Below are 25002 nucleotides of genomic sequence, written 5' to 3'. Positions count from 1 at the left end.
CCTTTTAATGCCTTTGCTGTAATCAGTGAAATGTGTTCCTTCAGAGGCTATGTCCTGCGCTGTACATTCATTAAATGGGTGCATCTAATCTTTACATTTTAATCTGTGATCCATAATCTGTGGAGGGGAAAAAACCAACCCCAATCAATTGGACACCTTTTCTGTAAACACAAAGCAGTGAACTGACTGAAGTGGTTTTAAATAGTTTATTGTCACGATTGTTAACAAAATGCCTTCAAAACATTCTGTACATTTCAAACTATTTTGAACTGCAATACTCGTTGTATAAATGGGTATTGATATAGATGCCATGATGTCTCTGTACAAAGATGTACAATATGTACAGTAACATTAAATGCAAGCTGTGCAAGGCAAAGTCTAGGCTACAGATTCATGCCGCTGGTTAAAATAAGGCATAGAACCTCAGCTCCAATCAGTCTTGTGTGCAAATAAATAAATGCAGGTATGTATCAATATCAGAAAGGAGTAATTAGATTTGCAAGCTCAGTTCAGCTAGAGCAACATGCAGCTGACTGGAAAAAATACTGTTCCTACTCTGGTGAATTTTTTCCACTGCATCACTTGTTAGGTTCCAGGATTCAGCTGCTACTTGGTTGAGCTGGGCTGACGGCAGGAGATCGAAACTTTGGAAGGTACAACCCAAATTTGTTTTCTATTCCAGCAAATGTAGCTGTAGCAAGTCTGTATCCACCTATGTGCTCAGGGTTAACAGGAGGAAGATCTGAAATTCGAGTTTTGTGGGTGGCTTCTGATCCAGAAGGTTTGCTGTTTGAAGAAAGAAAAAGAAAAAAAGCCTTTCCTTTATTTAAAGTGTTTTCTTAAGCCTGGATAACTCTATAAAATCTAGACTAAATACTTTAGGCTTTTGTTTGAATATGGAAGGCTGTTAAACCCGACCTTAATTTCACTTCTATGTCAAGTAAAGTTGAGTTCAGACCACAGCTTCATGGGAAATCAAGGCCAAAACTGAAGTTACATTTTTGCCAATAGCTTTGTTAAATACAGTTAACTTCCACTGACATGGGGTAAATGGACAAAATATTTTGCTACAATGGCAATACAAATTAATGTATTAAAATTATATGAGATGGGTCTTCATCTCTTCTGTTTAGAAGCAGCATGCAATTATCTCTCAATTTCATAAGGATGGGGGGATTTCTTCCATACTGCAATTTTAAGTACTTTAAGGCACCAAGTTTAAGTGGTCCCATGCACGGGGAAAAGAAATAAGAGTCTTCTTAACTTCGCAGCTTTCTTGTGCAAGCTAAAAAGCAAGTATCTGACTTACAGGCCTCCAAAATCGACATAAAGCCATCTCTGCAGAAGTTCGTAAGTGACCAAAGTAACACCAAACTGGGGCGAAGATCTGAACACACGAGCTGTTAAATATTACAAATCACAGTGTCAAACAAAAGAATTTCTCGGGGGAGAAGCTGAACATTTTGAACAAGCCATTACATTTTTTCTGAATCAGACCTTGCAAATACTGCTCTAATTTGAGTCCTTAACAAAGCAAACTATTAGTTTGCAGATCCAGGGTCAGCCCTAATATTCAGAGCATGTTTCTCACCTCCAGCTCCCTTCCAAAAAGCCGAAGCACCTTCTTCCTTTAGAATCTTCCGAAAGCAGTCAATAACTCCACTGTATGTTGTCTGACCAGCGCGAGCTGCCACTTGCAGTCTTGTCTTGATGACATCAGCAGGGGTTACCAAAGAAGCAGCAGGCACACCTTTTAGAAGAAAACCACATTTAATTTGCACAAAGATGCTTGTGAGAGGAACCACTTCTGAAAAATGCAACCACAAACTTTAAATTTTGTTTTTCCCAAAAAACTAGGCTTTACTAAAAATGCAAGCTCTTACTCTTGATGACAATATAAACTGTTGTGCTTGATATAATCATTCTGAGTTTCTTCTAAATTTAAAGGCTATAACTGATAGTAAAGAAAATAATAATTAATCAACAGTAATTCTCTCAACACCTTCTACTGGGCTGTCATTAACAGTAGTCTCAAAAAAAGATGAGAGGCATTTTTAAGTTCACTCATATGTTATACCTGTAATAAGAGATAGATACCCATAACAAAAATTAGGTGTGCAACCTTATTGCATTTCTTAAAGTTCTACAACATGTTTTGCAAATTAAGTGGATGATTGATCTGGGAAATTGAATACTACACACATGCATCTATTAATAAGAAAACTACTACTTAAACCATCTGTTCTGCAGAAATACATCTGTACTACTGTTTGCACTGTTCCGTAGGAGAATAGATGCTGCTTACTTCAATAGGCAAGCCATAAAAAGACTGAGGACAATGAAGGTATTTCAGAAGCCTGCTTAGTGCCAACAGTATGATACTAGCTAAATGTGATGGAAGAACAAATCTCCACTTCCAAGGCACCACTCTCAGCTTTCTAGTCAAAGGAAAGGAGAAAGTTTTCAGAAGTGTACTCCACAGTACGTAGCTGTGATATCGGAGGTATTTCTGAATACCGTACAAATTTAATTCTCTTAAAAAGAGGAGCCATCTTCTGACTAGAACTTTGCAATTGATTCTGACTTCTGTTGAACTTTTACAATTGGTTAAAATTGAACTAAAATTTTAACAAGTCACTGATCTGCATAGGTCATCATGAACTCTGAAGTGTCACAGGGCAATTCAGGAGGTTTTAAAGGAAAACAGAAGCAATGTCGTTAAGCCTACAAGCATACACTAATAGCAACCATATGCTATTTTCCTTTACAGCAGGTATGTTCAGACTATTCTTTCCTGCTGCTCACGCATTACAGGAATAGATGGAGCAACTGGGAATTTGAAATTTGCAATTCAAAAAGGCAAGTTCCTCTATACTCTATAAAACTAGGCCTACAAGATTTACACACATTTTTAATAGGGTTCATCACTTAGTATGTGTGACCCAGAAACACTAATCAAACAAAGAGAAGCTGTCAAGTCTGTAATCTAAAATTAAAACCATTTATATGAGATACAAGTTAAATAATAATATTTATATGTGCTTCCAGGAGTACAGTAAGCTAAATAATTTGCTGTTTCTGGTAGCTCTCTGTTGCTTGAAAATAAACAGGGCTACAGATCTGTGACTCGTTTCCTAGCTGGTCCTAGCTGGTCTCTCCCTTCCCTCTGGCACAAGGAACGCACCAACTGGCAAAGAGCAGGTGCAGCCAAGCTCTGTATCAAGTCCAGTGTGGGAAACCATTCTTTACACACAGACAGCTCATGACTGATGTATATACAGTGATTCCTTATGACTGTAACAAGTAACAGAAGGTCTGTTCAACCCAGTGATGTTTCTAAACTGCACAGATTCCAACACTGAATCATTTGCGACTGAGAGGCTGCAGATGCCTGGTTTTCATCCTAGTGATCTAATCCCTGGCTGTGCAGAATCTGGCCACCTCTATCCACATTTTCATATATCCACCACTGCAGTTCCTACACCTAATATTTTTATATCAGTTGCCACTTAGTAAAAACAGCTTTTTATCACAGCTGCCTCTTCACTTTATACTACAGATTTTTTAAAAGAAACCTTAAAATATTTTAAATTTCAGATTATGATACTTTTAACTTCAGCTCCTTGACAAACTAATGCCCTAGTTTTAGCAATTACATTTGAACAAAGTTTCTTCTCAGTTATTCAGGAATCCAAAACTCAGTAAGTCATTTTCTTCCTAGCTGTTATGATCTCTCATTTTATGTTCATCAAAGATTCAAATTAGCCTTCAACTCTGAGAGCACAGTAACAAGTAAAACCCTATTGAGACAGACAGATCAGATTTGACTACAAGTTGCTGAGCTGCATTACGCTGTTTATCCACATTATGCAAATGTAATTAGCTCTCATCAAAATTACATCGCCTCCCACTAAGGATAACAGTGATCAAATTTAGATTAAATCAGATACAATGGTACAGTACCCTTCCTTTATATGGGGCTACTGAATGAATATTAAACATTACTCACTAAAAGAAAAAAAAAAAAAGTACTTCTGGAAAACATTCTGCAAAATTACCTGCAATGGCTCCAGCTGTAAGGAGATTAAGTCCTCCCACATGGCCATTTTCATCAGCAAGCATCAGTTTACTGTGAGCATAAACAGGAAAGTAGATTGCAGAAAAGGGAATGTCTCTGAGGAAACATGCTTTGGCACCCTGTCACACAGAACAGAGACATAATACAAATAAATTTCATAAATAAGGTTAGAATTGATATCCAGCAAGCAGCCTGAGCTCACAAGTACCAACTCTTCTGGTCTACCAGGTAAATAACACAGCAAATAAATGTCTCAGGAAACAGAAGATGTAGGGTTGCACTTGAAAAAAGAATATATCTAAAGTAAGTTTCAAGAATGAGGAAGATTCAAGGTTCGTGTCTAATTTACTCAACACATGACATCAATCCTGACATCAGTACCTAGAATAAATATCTTTTACGTATGAACCAAGTGTGATGAAGAAAGTGACAAAGGTCTGTCCTTACATCTTGCTGACAACAACCCACAATCTCAGAAGCAGCAAGACAAGTCTTTGCATGCCATTTTTTCCACCAAACACAAAAGCACTACTAAAATATCAGTGAATACTGTAAGACCTCATACTGGTCTCCACTGATAGTCATCTGGTTGACTGAAGAAGCTGCACTGGAAGGTTAGCAAATAGAGGGAAACTGCTGCAAAATGGGAGCTGTTTAGTAAGTGGAAGATAGAGGAAGACAAAACTAATGGTCATGATAGTACTGCAAGGAGTAGCTCTTAGCCACAAACTGGCATTAAAGAGTTCCTTAACAGAACTTTGCATGCTGTAAAAACACTGAAATTCTTAGAATAAAACATATCTAATACTCTTAGTAACTTCAGTCATCAGTCTGTTACCAACTAAAGTAACTCCTTCTATACAAAGCTCAAATGAGCCATCACATGTAAAAAAATCTTTTGCATACCCTGAAAACATGCATGTTACAAAAATGCCACTCCTTGCCTAAATACCCTTGTGGTATACTCCAAGCATCAGCCTCTATGCAATGGAGCCACCTGAGGCCAGTCCCCCACCAGTTATATTAACAGACAGCACACATTACAAACCCTTCGTGGTTTAAACAGACCTTGTTTCTTCAATCATTTTCATACAGATACTTTATGCTCCAAAATGAGTTCTTACAGTTATTCACAAATGAGAATGCAATTCTGAAGAACAGCATCATTTTCAATAAGCTCAATTCATTAATTACTGCAAACAGAAACAGTAACTTTGTCCCATGTACCAAAATACCTGTGATATTTAGGAATTTTAATGGCCTTGAATCTTGTCTACTGAATTCAAAACAAAAGCTTCAGCTCTAGAAGTAAATTTGCACATTTTTATAGCATTATTGCAGGTCTATGGACAGATCACGTAAAACAATGTTTTGTAAGTGCCCAGCTACTACAACTGCAGAATTTACGTATTACCCCTTGCACTGGCAGAAGATGCAGGAAGAAATACTCTTCCTTGTTTAAGAAAACTAATAGCTTCTGCTCCATTACATCTGATCTGTAATGATGGTAGTAAGTATACCTGCAGGGAAGGAGTCTGCTGACTGGCATTCTGCTGAAGTACAGTACAATATGGGCTTTTTTTTTTTAGTGGAATTTGTTATTGACAAATCCCACCACTTCTTTAAAATCTGAATCTTACTAAACTCTACTACTATTTCACTGCCATCAAATTATTAAGACAAAGAGAATATCCTGCTGCAAAGACAACAACACATTCAAAATAAATGTAAGAAAAACACACAGGGAAAAGCTACAGAAACTTTCCACAAAACCCCACCAAATGAAATGATCGGTGCCAGAAGCCAGCAGGTCTGCAATACAGGACTCCCTGTAGCTTGGCATAAAAGCCCAAAGGATAGCATGGGGGAGTACTTTTTTGTATCCCACTGCCATTAATATAGAAGTGGGGTTTCTTCAGTTTTTCACTGTAGGGCTGCCCTGCGGGAAGAGATTGGTTTTAAATTCAAAAGATGTCTTTGTTTTAAACAGACTTTGTTTCAACAACGGAAAAGTTTAGCATAAAACATAAAATGATGAAGCCACTCAAAGCAGAAATAAATACATACCTTATAAAGGCCAAGAAGGCCCAAATCTTTTATAACAGAGATGGCACTGACTCTGGGTCCTGTAGTAATTTCTCCTGCCACCTGCAACCGAATCTTTACAATCTCCAGAGGATTAGTGAAGATGACCTGGGAAGCTCCTGCCTGCAAACCCCAAAAGAAAATAAATTGCATTACTAGAGCATGGGGTGACAGATTGAATTTTGCAAGGTGCTGAATGCCTTCACTTCTCACTGCACTGGCTGATATTCTCATGTAAAAATATGAGATACACTTAATAAAGCACCTGTCAGGAAGCTAAAAACCCCAAATCAGAAATCGTGGGTTTGCACAAAATAAACCTTTATATTTATATGTTTATAGGCCACAGAAGTGGATTAATTCAGCCTATCTCTGCTTTTCTCCTTGACACCGCTTTCTAGAAGTCATGGCTGTGTTTAAAAGTCTAAGATATTACACAAAATACTAAACTAATTGCTAGACTTGTGCTACTAGAATATAAAACACATATAAAGAAGACCTTATGTTTATTCAATAATAATCCATCACCAACATGTAGACATGTTATTTGCATTTAGTGGTGATGCTGTTTAAAAGGTAAATTTGCATTTAATGGTGTAATTTTAAATTATTAAAAAAGGTGTTTGGGGTTTTGTTTAGCAGCCTTTAATTGTCCTAAGTGGAAACAAAATATAAAATTTAAATAGGAAGAGTAACATTTCAATATATGATGCTAGATAGAAACAGGAATCATATCTTTCTCTGAGCTGAATATGACAGATGTTACATGCAGGAAATACTCTATTAGCAGTGCTAAAGGACTATCTTGCAAACTTCCTAGTTTAATAGCGTTGAAGAGCTGCTTCAGCTGCTTCTTTAACCAAAGACTTTCAAAGAAATGTGTTTCAGATTTGAGAAGGATTCAGTCTGACAGTTCAGTTTCAGAAGCACATAAACTTACTTAAAATGACATGTTTAGATTTCTCCCTGGTTTGCTACAGGTGCTACAGCATTGGCTTCTGGAGAAGTTCATCAGAAATCAGCTTGATTTTACTAAGCTTCCTTTTCCCCCTTATTCCTAAACCACCTTCTTTAATTGAAAAATTAAGCCCACTTCCTTAAAATTTATGGCATATAATCACTTAAATACAGCCAACTTTAAAAAGCATTTCTTTCACAATCTAAAAGCTCCTCTTAATCCTTATCTATTCCTCTGACCCATCAACTTTTACTGAAGGAAAATATGCAGAACATCTGCAATTAAAGCTTTTCTCCACTTCTAAATTGCCCAGGAAATAAATTGTCTTCTATAATATTGGGGATGTGTTTGTGAAGTTAAATCAATAGTCCATTATAGCACCTGGACAGCATGCATGGTGTTTTCTGCTAATTGTTTCTGAACTAATGAACTAATGATCTAATCTTTTCTGCCTATAGCACAATCTTCCTCTCTCCAGCAGCAGGCAGAATAAACTTGAGATCAGCCCTGAAGCATGGCTTAGAAGTTGGGGACTTGATTTATTCCAGACTTGAGACAAAGGAGCACTCCAAACCTCAACAGCTCCCACTGAGAATGACCAAGCACCAGGGTACTATCTATGAGATGGTGGGCATGAAGCAGCAAAATCTTCACCGACCAAGCATCCAACACTTCTCTGGACCTTTACTGAGCACACTCCCATCCCTTTGCTGGAAGTCCCGTTTATTACTTCACAGAGTAGACATTTTAAATCATCATTGTTATGGCGTTGCTAAAGCATCTTGACCCAAACAGTGGAAGATCAGCCCCTGCTTTTGATTAATTACCTCCACTGCAGTAGTTACTGTCTTTAATGTTTTCCACACAAATGATCAGTCTATGTTGTTAATGTTTGCTTTATTCCCTCACTTCTTCACCTCTCTGAAAGAAAATCAAAACCGAAATTTTTGTGGACGTTTACTGCAACCATTGGGACGATGACTAGAACTCTCAGACGAGGCAAACTTGTTGCATCTTCTCTGTTCCTTGGACTTACTGCACTGTATTTACTCAGTTACTTGACATCACTTGTGTCCAAAGCCATTCTTCTGTCTTTACATCTCATCTCACTTTTTCCTTCCTAGCTCATACACAGCTATATATGCAAGATGAAATGGCTGTCCTGCTAGGCAAAGTTCCCATCTAAATAGAAGTTGTGAAATTGACATCTGGCAAGTTCTGTTAAACAACAATAGGGTTTTTGAAATATTGCATTAAACAGAAAACCAATTTCAAATGTTTATAATTTCCTTACCTCATTTTAAAAATAATTTGGTAGACAAAACATTAAGCAGAATGTTCTTACTACATAACACAATGCACCGCACAAAAAATTCAAGTAACTTTAAATTTAAACCCTAAGATAGAAATTCATTCCTTCTAGACAGTTACCAGCTACCTGCCCATTAAATATGCATCCTTTGTTTACATATATATGATATTCCATTTTTTATTTTTAATGTTATAAATTAGCACATCCTGCAGAGCAGCTGAAATAACTCTTCCTATTTGCCTAACACCCACTACAGAAACACAAATAGGCCAATTCATAAACATTTCTATTTTCTACCCTGAATTCAATCTTCCTGCAATTAAAATTCTCCTCTCCTAGGTGTGCAACTCCGTTTCTGCACAAATCATCAATAGCCTTCTTCTGATACTGAAATGAAAAGACTCTAAACACAATGCATTTTAATAATACAGTAGCAATACTAATCATATCTACAATGTTACAAATTGTATGTAGTTAAAACAGAATTATATCTTATAATAATAATAATATTAAAATATGACTTGATGGTGGTTATTGAGCAAAATAAAATATAACGAAAGCCCTAGCATATCAGTAGAAAGCCATTTGAAAAGCTCTTAATTACACTTTGAATATTCACAGTGTTGGCAAACTTCAACAGGCAGCTTTCTCAAAAAGAGCTGCAAGTGTTGAGATACCACATTAAATGTTCCCTATTAGCAATATATACTTCTAGTCAAGTCTTGACTTTTCATACTGTTACACTTGGAGTTCAGCAAACTTTTCAGCAGAGCAGTGATTTAATTCGCACTTAGAGGGGAAATGAATTCAGTGGAGTTGCACGAATGAATAAGGTCCTTCACAAGTACAGTTAAGACGAACATCAACTTTAATACAGAATACGTATCCTTGGATGGATAAGGAGCTGCTGAGGAAACTCTGAAGCAAAAAGAGGCTTATAAAAGGTGGAAACAAGGACAGGCGGCCTGGGAAGAATACAGGGATGTTGCCCAGGAAGCTAGGGACCATGTTAGGAAAGCTAAGGCCCAGTTAGAATTAAACTTGGCTAGGGATGTGAAAGATAACAGGAAGGGATTCTATAATTACATAGCAAATAAAAGACAGACTAAGGACAACATGGGCCCTCTCTGGAAGCTCTCGGGAGAACTGGCTACCCTGGATTTGGAGAAGGCTGAGGTTCTGAATGACTTCTTTGCCTCGGTCTTCACTGGCAAAGGCTCTGATCACACCACCCAAGTCTTGGATGGCAGACGAGAATGAAGACCTTGGGCCCACTGTTCGAGACCATCTTAAGAACCTGAACGTACACAAGTCCACGGGACCTGATGAAATCCATCCACGGGTCCTGAAGGAGCTGGCAAATGAAGTTGCTAAGCCACTGGCCATCATATTTGAAAAATCATGGCAGTCAGGTGAAGTTCCCGACGACTGGAAAAAGGGAAATATAACCCCCATTTTCAAGAGGGGGAAAATGGAAGACCCAGGGAATTACAGACCAGTCAGTCTCACCTCTGTGCCTGGCAAAATCTTGGAGCAGATTCTCCTGGAAGGCACATAAAAAACAAGGTGCTTGGTGACAGCCAGCATGGCTTCACTGAGGGCAAATCCTGCCTGACCAATTTGGTGGCCTTCTATGATGGGGCTACAGAACTGATGGACAAGGGTAAAGCAGTTGATGTCATCTACCTGGACTTGTGCAAAGCGTTTGACACTGTCCCACACGACATCCTTCTCTCTAAATTGGAGAGACATCAATTTGATGGATGGACCACTCGGTGGATAAAGAACTGGCTGGATGGCTGCATGCAAAGTGTTGCGTTCAATGGCTCAATGTCCGGCTGGAGACCAATAATGAGTGGTGTCCCTCAGGGATCGGTGTTGGGACCAGTCTTGTTCAACATCTTTGTTGGTGAAATGGACAGTGGGATTGAGTGCGCCCTCAGCAAGTTTGCCGATGACACCAAGCTGTATGGTCCGGCTGATGCGCTGGAGGGAAGGGATGCCATCCAGAGGGACCTTGACACGCTTGTGAGGTGGGCTGATGCCAACCTTATGAAGTTCAACCACGACAAGTGCAAGGTCCTACACCTGGGTCGGAGCAATCCCAGGCACAGCTACAGACTGGGCAAAGAAGAGATTCAGAGCGGCCCTGCAGAGAAGGACTTGGGGGTGCTGGTCGATGAGAAAATGAACATGAGCCGGCTTCAGTGTGCGCTAGCAGCCCAGAAAGCCAACCGTATCCTGGGCTGCATCAAAAGGAGCGTGACCAGCAGGTCGAAGGAGGTGATCCTGCCCCTCTACTCTGCTCTTGTGAGACCTCACCTGGAGTATTGTGTGCAGTTCTGGTGTCCTCAACATAAAAAGGACATGGAACTGATGGAACAAGTCCAGAGGAGGGCCACGAGGATGATCAGGGAACTGGAGCACCTCCTGTATGAAGACGGGCTGAGAAAGTTGGGGCTGTTCAGCCTGGAGAAGAGAAGGCTGCGTGGGGACCTCATAGCAGCCTTCCAGTATCTGAAGGGGGCCTATAGGGATGCTGGGGATGGACTCTTCATTAAGGACTGTAGTGACAGGACAAGGGGTAACGGGTTAAAACTTAAACAGGGGAAGTTTAGATTGGATATAAGGAAGAAGTTCTTTACTGTAAGGGTGGTGAGGCACCGGAATGGGCTGCCCACGGTAGTTGTGAATTCTCCATCCCTGGTGGTGTTCAAGGCCAGGGTGGACAGAGCCTTGGGTGAGATGGTTTAGTGTGAGGTGTCCCTGCCCATGGCAGGGGGGTTGGAACTAGATGATCTTAAGGTCCCGTCCAAATTTAACTAATCTATGATTTTATGCAACACAAAAACCCTTCAATTTTTCATTGTGAACTTCAAAAGAAAAAGAAAAAAAAAGTAACTTATTTTTCATTTGTGTGTGTTTTTTAAGTAAAGGATTGCCTATCTATCTGACACAGAAGGGTGAGGCAGGGGCGAGTGCTGCCTGGGGAGCAGAGGAACAGCACTCCCTAGAAGAGGATGTAGAGGAGAATGACACAAAGGATCTCCAAATAAAAATGAACTGGCAGCATGGAGGGTTGCAACGCAATTCTCCATGCTTCTGTGCAATCACTAGCAATCATCATCATTCTTTTTCAAAGTATTTTACTTCAGCTGTCAGCTATGTATGTTAAATACACGTGCACATGTATATACACATACAAGTATACATTGCAGTCCTTGAACTTCTTTTGGAGAAGGTGCACTAAATCTAGATTCCCCCCCCCCCATAAAAACCTCTCTTCACACATAAATTACAACAGACACTTTAAAAAAGGTTGACAAATTTGTTTCTGAATGGAGGTTATTCATACACATAAAAAAATGCCAGTAATAAAAATGTCTACTTAACCTTAATGTCATGTAAAATAACTCCACAAGGAGCAAATAAAGGAACTAAGTCTGACAGCAAAGGTTATGAGAGAAAAGATGTAGTTTGAGATCCCACAGCAAACGCCCCATGACATGCCAAAGGCTGAAGGAAATACACAAATGACCCTGCAACATGAGACCTCTTGCCCTTTCCAATTCCACCCGAAAGGCATATGCTACAAAGGGGGAGAGGCCTATTTCAGGCCCTTCCTTCCTTCCTTTTTGAAACCACCACATCCTGGACCACAACTATGTTCCTTACAAGCAGCTAAAATAAGATGTTACTTAAAACAGTCTGGTTTAAAAACATCAGAAGAACTTGCACTTCTTTCTCAAGGCAAAGCTGTCATTGTTCATGCACCTACATTAAGCTTACTGTCTCTTTTACTAAACAATAATTTTATCCCTAACTTTAAATGTCCACAACAGAGATCAAGATAAAGCAGTAAAATTAGAAGCAGAATTAAACTTTATCTGTTTAAAGTATATTAAAAGTAGTATCTTCAAGATTTCAAAGTAGCCTGACAGCTATAATTCTGTATTTTTATGTTTGTTCAATAAACCAGTGACATTTTAAATTATTTTTTCAAAAATAAATATTTGACACATTCCTATTTGCCTACATTAACATGTTTGCATGTATGTGTATATACATGTAGAAATATATGTGAAAACTCTTTTTACAAGTATGACCAAAATATTTAGACTAAATTTTACATTTAATGTTTAAATATGTAAAAGTTTTTAAATCAATGGTAAATTTGGACCTTGATGTGTATTAATGTGCAGACACACACACACTCCTCCCAACCCCTAATCATCAACAGATGCACTGTTTACACCCCCAAGAAGGGTTCTTAGACCCTTTCTGCCTGGCACCCCACATCCTCTTCCTTCCTGTAGCACAAATCGGAAATGTCTTCTGATCAAACGGGATTCATCCATTCAAAATGCTAAGCACCATGCACACTGAATTATGGGAAGAGCCCATTTCTTCCCATGTAACTCAGAGAAATTACAGCTTAAAATCACAGCATCTTTACCTACTGTAACAGTATTTATGAATCATTTATGTAACATTAGATGTCTACTTCAACATTGCTTCCCAACTGAGGACAAAGAGTTGCCCTACAGCACCTTGCCCTTCATGATGCAGTCACATGCCTCATGCATGTAAGCTCCTTTGAGAAGCACTGTCTGTATCAGGTATGCACTCCCTGCTTCCCCAGCCACTGTCAGGATACAGGAAATTATTACCAAAGCCTCAATCTCCCTGCAACTCAAAGCTACTGATAGCCGAAAACTCCAAAGGCAGGAATGCAGGCTAATGACTGAATTACAATGAAATGTAATTCAATTAATTACAGTAACAGTAGCAACAGAAATTGCTTGCTCTGAACATGCATAAGTGTGGATAGCGCTGTTGATGATTAACAAACCAGCATACTCTCAGGAAGGTAAGAAGATCAGATATCAGTTTCATCCACCAGGGACCAGAGCCCTTTCATTGACAGGTATGACCTGACCCACTGTAACTGAGCTGCCCCACATAGCTGTTCTGCAGTGCTCAAATATAGCTACAGCTTGAGAGCAGCTGGGAATATCTGGGCTCTGACAGAGCAGACCCTACACTTCCCAATGACATTTACATTGCCCAGCGGCTAGCAGGTAGGTTTCAAGGAGCACAGGGCACAGGCTGCCTGCGGGAGGTCCCTACCCTGCAGTAAGGAAGGAAACACAACAGACAGGCAGCTGACCATGTAAACAGGCCACTGCATGGGCGGTATCTTTGTTAACAGCTACAAGAATTAAGACATTTCCTCTTAGTGGAAACAGGAGTTTATTCCATAACCTTATAGGAGCTGAGAATAATTGGAGCCTGAGAAGTAAGATTTTGGCCCAAGAGATCCAGTCACTTGGAGTTACTGTTTCTGAAGGAGGCACATGCCTATGGGTAGCCTCTTTGCTGGATGGCGTAGCGCTTCTTACAGACACTCCAGAGCTGAGATAATGAACAGCCTACACAGGTTCTCTTAAATCACTACTATCTTAGTATCAGAGGATTCACCTGTCCTCACATGCAGGTCTTGGAAGACTGTAACACCATACATCAGCTTTGATATGGCACTGCCAGCCAGAGAGGAGAATCTGCTAGGTCTGCTGGAGCCTTGCCCAAGCTGTCTCCATTTCCTCACAAGGATTTTTTTTACTCTTCGTCGAGGACTGTAGCATGCACAATGTGCTTTTGTACAGCTTGCAAGAGGGTGGGCCTTCAAAGGTCAGGAAGGCTTCTGCTGTAATCTCTATAAAAGGGCTGAAAACATGGCTCGCTCATTTTGCTCATCCAATACTAGTTCCACGCCAGAAATGATGAAAAAGTGCATTATTCCTCTTAAACAGGAAAAGGTTCAGCACTAAACACAGGCAAATAACAGAGATAGTAATAAGTACATCTGAGAACTATATAAGGGCATAATGCTGCTCCTTCTGATTTTATGACAAGGTTAAAAGCATGTTTTGAATTTAGCCTATATTAAGAGTGAACTACTGGTCTCCAAGTGAGACTTCACTTGGAGTATTGTGTACAGTTCTGGTATGCCCAACATAAAAAGGACATGCAACTGTTGGAACAAGTCCAGAGGAGGGCCACAAGGATGACCAGGGAACTGGAGCACCTCCCAGATGAAGACAGGCTGAGAAAGCTGGGGCTGTTCAGCCTGGAGAAGAGAAGGCCGCATGGGGACCTCATAGCAGCCTTCCAGTACCTGAAGGGGGGCTACAGAGATGCTGGGAAGGGACTCTTCATTAGGGACTGTAGTGATAGGACAAGGTGTTACGGGTTAAAACTTAAACAAGGGAAGTTTAGATTGGCTATAAGGAAGAAGTTCTTTACTGTAAGGGTGGTGAGGCACTGGAATGGGTTGCCCAAGGAGGTTGTGAATCCTCCATCCCTGGTGGTGTCCAAGGCCAGGCTGGACAGAGCCTTGGGTGAGATGGTTTAGTGTGAGGTGTCCCTGCCCACAGCAGGGGGGTTGGAACTGGATGATCTTAAGGTCCTTTCCAAGCCTAACTATTCTATGGTTTTATGATTCTATTAGCAAAATATTTCAGTGTTAAACAATAAAGAAAAGCCAAAAAAAAACTGTTACCCACATCCAGATGCTGAAAATAATTTAAAAATAAATGAAATCCAAACAGTCACACAGTAACCCATCATTTTGTATTAACAGAGAGAGAAGGAATACAGAAAAAATAAAGAAAGGTGGCCTCACCCCAACCAAGTAATATATTTCAGTAAAAAAGAACACAAAATAATAAAACTGATCATCAGATGCTTGATTTTAATTATTAATTTAAGCACAGAGAAAAACACTAATGACTTATATTCACTTCAGTTACAAATGCCTTCTATGTGCTTTCTGTGTTATTGAGCTTTCCAGAAGAAGTTTCACCTTCTGCAAGCTATACATCACAGCTGCTTTCTCACATTTCTCAGAAAATAAACTTTATACACTGACAGGTGAAGACTCAAGCATGTACTAGGCTGCCAAATTCAATCAGGCAGAACTATAAGCAGCCTCCCTTCAGGGCTGCTTCTTTGAATTAAAAGTTTGCAGAGGTCAACAACCTTTCTGCCCCCAGTTTTTTTGTAAGCAGAGGAGGTTTTATACCAGCCTGTCAGCCTACTCAACTGGAAGTTATTAGTGTTTTCTGCTACAAAAGAAACCTAACTCAAGCCTTAAATATTTTATAGGGTTAACAACTGTTGGGGAATCCCACAAATGAAACCAGCCAATGTGCAAAACCAGAAGAAATCTATCATCAATATCAATTCAAACCACAGATTGCTAAGAGACCCACTGAATTACAGCCCTCAATCTCAACAAAAACACAATATGCTTTTGAGCTGTATTTAGTTGATGGATGCAGTTAGCTGGATTTTGTACAAAGTCATTTAAACAGAAAATTCACTCATACCTGTTACCTGAAAAGCAAGACTACATCGTTCCGTTTTTCCACATTTTTGCTAACAAAAAAAATCACATATAGCAAGGTGAAGAGTGTATTTCTTTTCCTTCTTAAAATCTGCAGCAAGAAATAGATCTTTTAAATTGCTGTAGCCCTGAAGGAAACTCAATTATCATCTCTATAATCCTTTCTCAAGAAGTGCATGTATCTTTCCAAACTAACCATAAACAACCCAGGCAAAAGTATGGAAAGGGAGAAAAGGTCCCCTCTCTTTAGCCTTTTGTGAATAAAACCATTGCTGAAACTGAAAAAGAAACTGGGCCAAAAGAAGTTGATCAAGGACATAATTCCAAGGGAACTCAACTCGTAAGTTTGCTAAGATTTCCAAACAGAAAACAAGAATAATTTTTCCCTGGGAATACAGGATGGATACTTACACAGCCTCCAGCAAGGACCTCTGCAGGAAGTGGAATGGAACCATCTTTCTTAGTAAATTTGTCTCTGACAAAGTCATTAACCTAGTAACGATACAATACATTACACACAATTTGAAGTTATTTTTCCTCCTTACTAAGAGACATCAAGTACATCTGCAACCATATGTATTAGAGTGCTTGTAAGTGGTCATCTTTCACACATTTTAGGAAATAAATCCTGTTATGTTAACAAACAAAAGGATGCCAGAAAAAAAAAAAAAAAGGTACGTACAGTTAGCTTAATAGCCTTTTCTGGAGCAACACCTATCAGCTGTGGTAACAAGCCTATAGAAACAAAGACATCATAAGGCAACATTATCTTCCTAATAGAGAAACTAGTATTTTATAAGAGCGCTACAGAAATGCCTTTCTGCACATGGGATATCCTTTGAGGTGGATGTCATTTAAGTGTGTGATGCTACTAGAGCACTACATATTCATACCAACCCAATTTTATGTTAAGATTTCTGTTGAAAATGATAATAAAAAGGGTAACCAGATCTGCCTTCCAGAACCAAGTCAAGCCTAATGCTGTTGCTGTACAGAAGTTACAAAAGGTAAGGACTGAACATACACCTTAGATATGTCTATTACATAAGAATTCATTTGACTTTTTTAGCAACTTAGTATCATTTTCCCATAAACCTTACAATCACTGTTTAAAATAGGAGAGTAATTGTGAGATATACATGACTGATAAATGATTAACTCACTTCTACTTGATTCACTGACCCGAGTTTTCTGAAGGCTCCAGTCAACTAAGCATATACAGGATTTTCTTTTGTTCAGTCCAACATGGTAGCAGGAACTTCTTTAAACCCTATTACTATTAAGCATTTTTTATCTCACCCAGAGGAAGCCTTAGTGAAGAGAAACCTATCTTGAAAAGGACCTTCCTCTTGAAAAATAGCTACTACCAAAATGAACTGCCATTTGGCAAAAGCACATACACTTTTCTAGGAACTAATAGGTTTAAGAAAAAAATCAGTAGATGGCAGTCTTAACTTCCTAACATGCAAGATCATAACAGCATCTTTTATTTTTATATCTATTTTCTCCATAATCCTTTTGGCATATGGATAGGTCATAAAACTTAAAGGGCTTATTTTTCTAATACGTGGTCACTTCCAAATGTTATTCCATGGTTACAGAATACCAGTTTGTCAGAAGTGTTTTCCAGTTACCTAACAAAAATCTCCCACTAATTATATCAGAGATCAGATAACAGGAATAAAACTGTTATTTTCATACAATGCAGCTTTCCACTACCGATTAAGTGAAAAGAATAATAACTAAAAATTCATTTTTAAATGTTCAAAATTACCAAAAGTACTCAGCCTGCAGAATTTTTATACTACTTCCTTAAAAGGAAGCTCAAAGCAAAGGTACCTAAATAGAAAGAGCAGCAGTTAATATATTCAGCGTAGTGTTTTCTTCCAACATAATACTTTCTATGTGATTTACAGACTTACTATGCTGAGGAAAGGTAGTTATTAAATACAAAGAAAGGTTGACAATAACAAAAGAAATGCTGCCCTCCCAACCTGAATCTTCGATCTACTATGAAAAGAAAATCCAACTCTGCAGTGCCTACACTTTAAAAACCCAAAACTATCAGACAAAACACAAGACAATCCCCCCTTCTATGCAGCTGAACTCATTGGGCACACGTATTTAGTGTGCCAGAGAACCTGCATCATTGAGTGAAGGACTTTAGCCAACTCTATAAATATTTCTGTTGATTACTTTAATATACTCCACAGACTATCTAATTGTCTCAGTCCAAGATGTAACACGCTGACCATTAACTGCAGTATTTTCAAAACAACTTCTTACACTAAACAATCCTAAAGACAATTATTAAACACATTATTAAATAGCTTAACAAACTGACATGCTCTCAAACAAGCACGTTTTTTCTCAAGCGTAAAGCATTGGTTCCAACTCATTAATGGAATCATCCTTGATTTCAAAGTGTTTGAGAAAGGTTAGAGAATAAAAACAAAAAATGATCAGTTTTAGAAGCTGCTGTGCAAAATCATGTGGTCGGGGGGAAGAGAAAGAAAACAGTACCATAGAACAGCACTGTAGAAATAGTCTCATAAGTGTAACTCATGGAGTATTTGCTGTTGCAAAGGATTTAGCAACAAAAAAGGAAAACAATTCACCAGTAAGACATTATTTGTGGAGATTACAGCTATTTCATTAACATTTTCACTGACATATTCCTCCTCTACTCACTTGCATAGCAAAATCCTGCAAGATTACAAAGAATTCTTTAGCCACAATCCACAGACTTTCATATGAAAAAATTCCCAGATATTGTCCTTAAAGGACATTGTTCAGTGTCTTCATTGACAGAACACATTGCAAAGCAGAAGAAAAGGCTGTGACCATCACAGAAGTCACTTTCTCCAACTAAAGAACAAAAATGTGCCAATTAATAAATACTTTAATGATCCTTACGATAACTGCACACATCATTATTTAGGTGAAAGGACAATTAAAAACAGAGAATTCAACTAAATATTGATTTCAGAGGACTAACTAGCATGGACCTTCTATGTAAGTCACCTTACTGATGTGATAAAAACCCTTTCAGAATCTTCTGAGCTAAAAAAAGATATAAGATAGCTTTCAGTCTAACTGATAAAAGTGATTAAAGTTGCTTTGAATTCTTAGCCTGTATTTTAGAGGAGGGGTTTTTGGTTGTTTTTTGGTTTTTTTTCTTTTTATCACAACTTTTATGAGTTCCACTGTTGACATTTTAAAGTAAAATAGAGCAACATAATAAAACAGCAGAATGCAAATTCTTGTTCACAGGACAAAAAAAGTCCCACTGCCTGCAAAAATATGAGCTATAAGAACTGGCATCCAGTTGACAGGTACACATTTCAAAATTACTGTCTTTTGCCTCTTATCAAAAAATATTTGCAGTAAAATGGACCTTTATTCCTCCCATGCTAATCTCCCTCTGATATTTATCCCCAGCCAAAAGTTACAATCCTCAATTTGTGAGATAACAATCATGTCCACAACACTCACATCTCAGAAATTAGGACTTTAAAGAACTTAAGCAGCACAGAGCAAATCAGTAACAAAAATATGCCCAGTTTTTCCAGCAATTCCTTACGATGAACAGTGCTCAAGGGAAGATATGTATTGAGTTTTATGAAACAGAAGCAAAATTGTATATTATATCAATTTTCCTGGTTTTCCCCTAAGAAACTAGGTGCTGAGGTATTAGAAAAGAGGCAGAAAATCCCTGACTTGGTATAATTTATTTTTTATTCACTTACCTCTGTAAAGACCAAAAAAGCCTTCAAAACGCAAAACCTTTTTAAAGCAGTCAAAACTGTTTTTATACATCAACTCTCCTATGACTGAACCAGTGGAGCGCTGATTCTGCATACGAGTTTTCACCAGGTCTATGGGATATACTGCAGTCGCACCAACAGCTGCAAGAAAACATTCGAGTATTGTTTTTGCACTACCATTGTTGGTGTAGTATATTATTTTTATGATGATTTTCTACAATATTTATTTAAATACAAAGAATATATAAGCTGGTAAGATCTTTGACATTTTGGAAGAAAGAAAGGATAATACTGGAAGTCTAGAAAGAAGTCTCAAGAAGAATGAATTACAGTTACTTAAAACAAAGAAAACCAATCTGAACTACTAGTAAGGAATTTCATTACTGGTGTAATTTCAGAGGACTGTGGAGAGATACTAGAACAGAAGCAATAAGGAAAGAAAGGGAATGGCATAACCAGAAGCAGCTCCACCCTACAATTCTTCATGTTTATAACTAAGAAATGCATCGTAGATGAGACCAAGTATTCTGGCAAGACAGTGTTAAACTAACCTAAATTTGAAAACAGAAATACTACTCACCTCCAGCAACTGAGCCCAAAGTGAACCTGTAAGCTGACTCTGCTACCTGGAGCCAGATAGGCCTGCCAATCTCTCCAAAAGATTGCTGTGTGAGGGGAAAAAAAAAAAAAAAAAAATAAAGGACATAAAAAGTGCTTGAAAATCTGCATGGGAAAACAAAGATGCTTGTGAATGGGCTTTTACAATGGTACAGAAAGAATCTGATGAAAATTGGCAGCTTTATGTTATATAGTAACGATTTTTTTTCCTCCATAACTTCCATTATGCCTAATAAATGAAGCACTTTTTTCAAATACTCCTTTCAGAAAATATTCTTCCTTATATATTCCTAGTATAACTAAAACAACTATGGTCAAGAAAAAGCAGACAGAAAATCAGATCAACTTTGCTACTTTCCATTCTGTTGCCTTTAAGTTTGTGTGGCATCTATCTCCCCCTTTTGGCTCAAATAAAACTCATGACCTCAAAAGGAATTCAGTATTTCACAGACAGCATCTATCAAGTATGGGATATATTTTAAGGTTACATATACATTAATACACAGCAAAACCATGACATTTCATGTCTTCAAAACAGCAAAAAGTCAATTATTCCCCAAAATATTCTCCACAAGTCTTTTTCAGGCAATTGCTAATTTACAGGCACAATGATGACCTCCCTCACTTCAATCACACACACTACTATAAAGGTATTAGTGTTCTAATTAAATATAGGCCTGCACAGAAAATATTTGCAGAGACTCATATTATTAGATGGTTATTAGAAACAAGGTAGCCGATAAGCAAGATGTAAGTGTTCACAAACTTGCACTACAGAGTATGGAACATGGGCCAAATTTTCTTCCAAACACAAACAAGGTGATATGAAAAGAATTTGTTATGCAGTATAACTTGTCTAGGCTATATTACTGGCCAAGATATTAACTGTTTTAAATTCCATTTTAAAGCAGATACTAAAACCCATCTCCTCAAAACAAACCTGTTTTTCTTAAAAGCACCCTGTGCCATTAGCAGATGCACCCCTGACAGCACATCTGGAATATATACAGACCACAAACTGCTATGGAAGGCTTTGCTCTGATGCACACTATGAACTCCTCACAAAGATTATCACATCCACATTTCATAGTTAACTCAGCAAGGCTACTTAACTAAGTTAAGTTCAAGTTACTGAAGCTCTGAAAAGTGAAATACCCACAGAAAGACAGCAGGCACCTCAGTGTAAGCTACTTTGTCTGGACTGATATTACACTGAATGTGCAAAAACCTGCCTTTATCACATAATATTACACTGTATGTACAAAATGTAGAACAAAAGTCCATAAGACTAAGATGAGATCTTCACCTGTCATTACCTGCAATCATGACATGCAATAAAAAACATGAATTATATTTTATACAGTTTTCTACAAAAGAAAAAGATACAGCTAACATCATTTGCTTCCACATGACATTTTCCTCTCCCAACAACACAGCTTAACAGAGAAGAACTGAGAAACTCTAGGTAGCATCAAAATGATAAAGTGCACATATGTGGACCAGCATATAAAAGCTTAAATCAAATGTATTGCCTTTACAAGCAATCAGAAGCAATAAATCTGATGAATGTCCTCACTATTCTCAAAACACTAAATTTTTCTATCTAAAAACAAAAAGTTCACAATAAAATCAAAATAACCATACACGCACACAAAAAATCCTAAAATACAGAGATATTTCTTTTGACTGATGTAAATAAAAGACATACGCAATAATAATACCCCAACAAAGGCTTAGAAGTGGTTCTTCCTTACACAAAAATTTTCTCCTGCTATAGCACACCTGCTTCTTTTTAGCTGTTTTAAGGTTATTCTTTTCCTAAACTCCACACAGTTCTCATCAAAATTCAATCACAGAATTATTATATTCAGACATTAGTCTTGTTGAATATGTCATTGGATGTTAAAAATCAAACTCTCTCTGAAGGAAACGTCACTTTTATATTATTAAATAAGTGTTCACAAAGTTTGTAGTTTACTTGTGTGTTCAGATGGATATGTAAATGAATGTAATTAATGCTATAGCTTTCAAATCATGAATATTTATAAACAGAAAATTACTGTAGCTGTCATCCCCATAGGATATTCAGCTGCTAGGCTTTAAGAAAATCTCACACAATGAAAAAAATTGACAACAAAGTAAACATGGTTGAAAGCAGGCTAATTTCCATTTCCAGCAAACCTACATAGAATTACTTTATGTAAAAATGTAGATTTTCCTTTAAGAAGGAATTTTTAAATCATACACAAGTGATTACAGACTTGGTTTCATTTTTCAGGGGCAGCTGGACCTCTCTGAGATGACATTCCCTTTTCCAGGAAGGGACATCTTTCATTTTATCAATACAGTTAAATAAGGTAATATAAGGTTCACTTAGGAAAAGGTCTATTAAAAGACTGTTCCTTATAAATAAAAGAAAATGAAACTACTTTGCTTTTTTGCTGTCCTCTCTTAACACAGAATGTAGACTATGATAAAAATATAATGTCTTACTCCAGGAGTTTGAAAAGAGTATATTCTGTTCTATTGATGAGCAAAACTTTAATCAGTGAGCTCATCTTGTAACAATGTCAAGTTACAAAGGTAATTCTGAAGTGTCAAGTCAGTGAACAAGTCAGTATTTTGCCTATTCATAAAGGTGAATATGAAGACACTGATTAAAACCAAAGTTGGCAGTTGGGAATGTAATTACAAAACTTCATCAAAAGTATTTCTGGATAAATGTATACACATTTCTGTGTCAGTCCATTCCATTATTCTTGTCATCAGAAGTCCATAGGAAGACTGTTACCACTAAGTAGGTTTTGAACACTTATTTCATTGGCTTACATGCCTAATCGCCTAAGGACAATAGAGCATAACATTAAGAACAGATCAGACACTGCGTTTCAGACTAATCTGTTTGAAAGAGAACTGAATGATCAAATCCACCTGTAATAACACTAACCAAAATACACTCAGTCCCATGTATGGAAGAGTTGCTATATTCCATATAGGACAATTTTTCAATCATAGCAGTTGAACTTTCAAGATTTTCCTGTCATTAATACCCTAGATTTTGTAGTGGATTTAACTGCATAAAAGAACCTCTGCAATATGCATAAGAATTGAGCTGAGAAATAAAAAGTTTTATAAACACAAGCTTTTATTTTCAGATAGACTCTTACGACCCCTCATCCACTGGAAAGTACAGGACATTCATGTGGCATGGGTGACTTTTGTCACTACACTGCTACTTTATTTCAGGCCACTCTGCAGCAGTACTGTCTCTGGCATCACCAGGACAGTGAATCTGAACTTCACTTCATGGGAAACAGTGTAGCTTGGGATGACTGACAAAGGTACTGCTGCCAGCTGCTTGTCCTCCTGCCCCAACAGCCCAGATGGCTGAGCTACTTAAGAATCAGTTGCTGAATCACTGCAATTCGGGAGCAGCATTTTAACACAACTCATCACCAGTGTCAGATTGCCATAAATGCTGAGCTGCAAAATGCGGCTGTTCAGCAATTGGTTCCTAAGAAGCCCAGCTGTCCGTGTACCAAGCAAGGTGTGGGCAGCTGGAAGCAGAACCCAGCCCAAAGCAGAATAATGCCCACTTGGGAATCAGGGCCCTTGGATGTTTTGATAGGCACCCCATAAACTCTTAACACAGACTGAGAGAGAGAGAATTGAAGTAGTTCAGACATTGTAATAAAGTGAGAACCTTCAGGATGAAAAATCACATTTATCTACTGAGTACACAAAGATGCATTTAGTCAGAACTATGGGATATTCTCATACAAGATCTTAAGAATCTTCCCTTTGTATATTACAGGGGGAGAAGGGATGTGGAGACATCCTTACAGCAAAATGCACTGGTTCAGATGAGTACCATTGTATTTTCTTGTAAACCTTACTCCAGAATGTAGAGCTCTGTGGAATTAAAATTTCTCATTAAATTCTAACAGCAAAAATAAACAAAAGATTGCTCATCAGAAACTTTTAAGATCAGATCCTATTTTTTGGTTCGTTTTGTGTAATAAACACCTATGTGCAACTGGACTATGTACTTTTTGATTATGCAACCATGTAATTAATCATGTATATATGCCTTCCTTTCTGAATCTGCTTGTAACTGTTTCAAGGTCAACCAATTCCCCAAGACTTTCTTCTCAGGGCTGCCTTCAGTCCATTCTCCACCCAGCCTGTATTTGTGCTTTAGATTACCCTGACGCACATCAGGTCAATCTAATATGACATTTAATACCTTGTTTAGATGCATACTCAATTGCCTGCCCAATTTCTATCCTAATAGCAATACACACAGCATGTTTCAGAACCTATCGAAAGTTTATTATTCTTATTTGTCATATGCAAGTATATGTAAACATTCACTTAACTTTAACAATTTTATTCTTTTTCTACCTACCTGCCTCTGGAGTTCTGCCAAGTTGTAAGGTAATGCACCTTCAGCCAGTGGTGCTATTCTCTCTATATCTGCCATAGTTAAGCGCCTTTACAAAGGACAGAGAAAAACAAATTACTGGTAGATAAAACACCAAACACAGTAAATACTGTATTCCTTGCCACATCCCACAGAATACCTCTTGAGTTTAAAAAAAAAAACACTTGTGATGCTTGAATGCACATCTAAGAAGTCTGCCATACTGCATTAAAGAATGCTTGGAATTAGAAGGGCATTCTCATAGCTTGCAAGTGGAAATAAAGGGAGCCTGGATTATTCAGAAGCAAGTTCTTTATAACTAGGAACAAGGGATATACTACACAAATTAACCT

General features: G+C 38.0%; 1 protein-coding gene across 5 annotated transcripts in view; it reads right to left on the bottom strand.

Annotated features, from left to right (window-relative positions):
• Nucleotides 1–192: 192 nt before the first annotated feature.
• SLC25A12 (solute carrier family 25 member 12) overlaps nt 193–25002 on the bottom strand; it is a 51034-nt gene continuing 26224 nt past the window's right edge. For all 5 annotated transcript variants that reach the window (XM_065670386.1, XM_065670387.1, XM_065670390.1 and 2 more), the window contains 10 exons: nt 24635–24719; nt 20189–20273; nt 19591–19749; nt 16524–16576; nt 16253–16333; nt 6146–6286; nt 4059–4197; nt 1592–1750; nt 1310–1400; nt 193–786 (listed from right to left, as the gene is read on the bottom strand). In XM_065670386.1, the coding sequence (XP_065526458.1) occupies nt 600–786; nt 1310–1400; nt 1592–1750; nt 4059–4197; nt 6146–6286; nt 16253–16333; nt 16524–16576; nt 19591–19749; nt 20189–20273; nt 24635–24719 (1180 nt within the window). In that variant the 3' untranslated portion in view covers nt 193–599. The remainder of the gene's footprint in view (nt 787–1309; nt 1401–1591; nt 1751–4058; nt 4198–6145; nt 6287–16252; nt 16334–16523; nt 16577–19590; nt 19750–20188; nt 20274–24634; nt 24720–25002) is intronic.

The sequence above is a fragment of the Lathamus discolor genome, chromosome 3 (assembly GCF_037157495.1).
Source record: "Lathamus discolor isolate bLatDis1 chromosome 3, bLatDis1.hap1, whole genome shotgun sequence".
Taxonomy (NCBI): Eukaryota; Metazoa; Chordata; class Aves; order Psittaciformes; family Psittacidae; genus Lathamus; species Lathamus discolor.
This window is presented reverse-complemented; position numbering and strand designations above follow the sequence as displayed.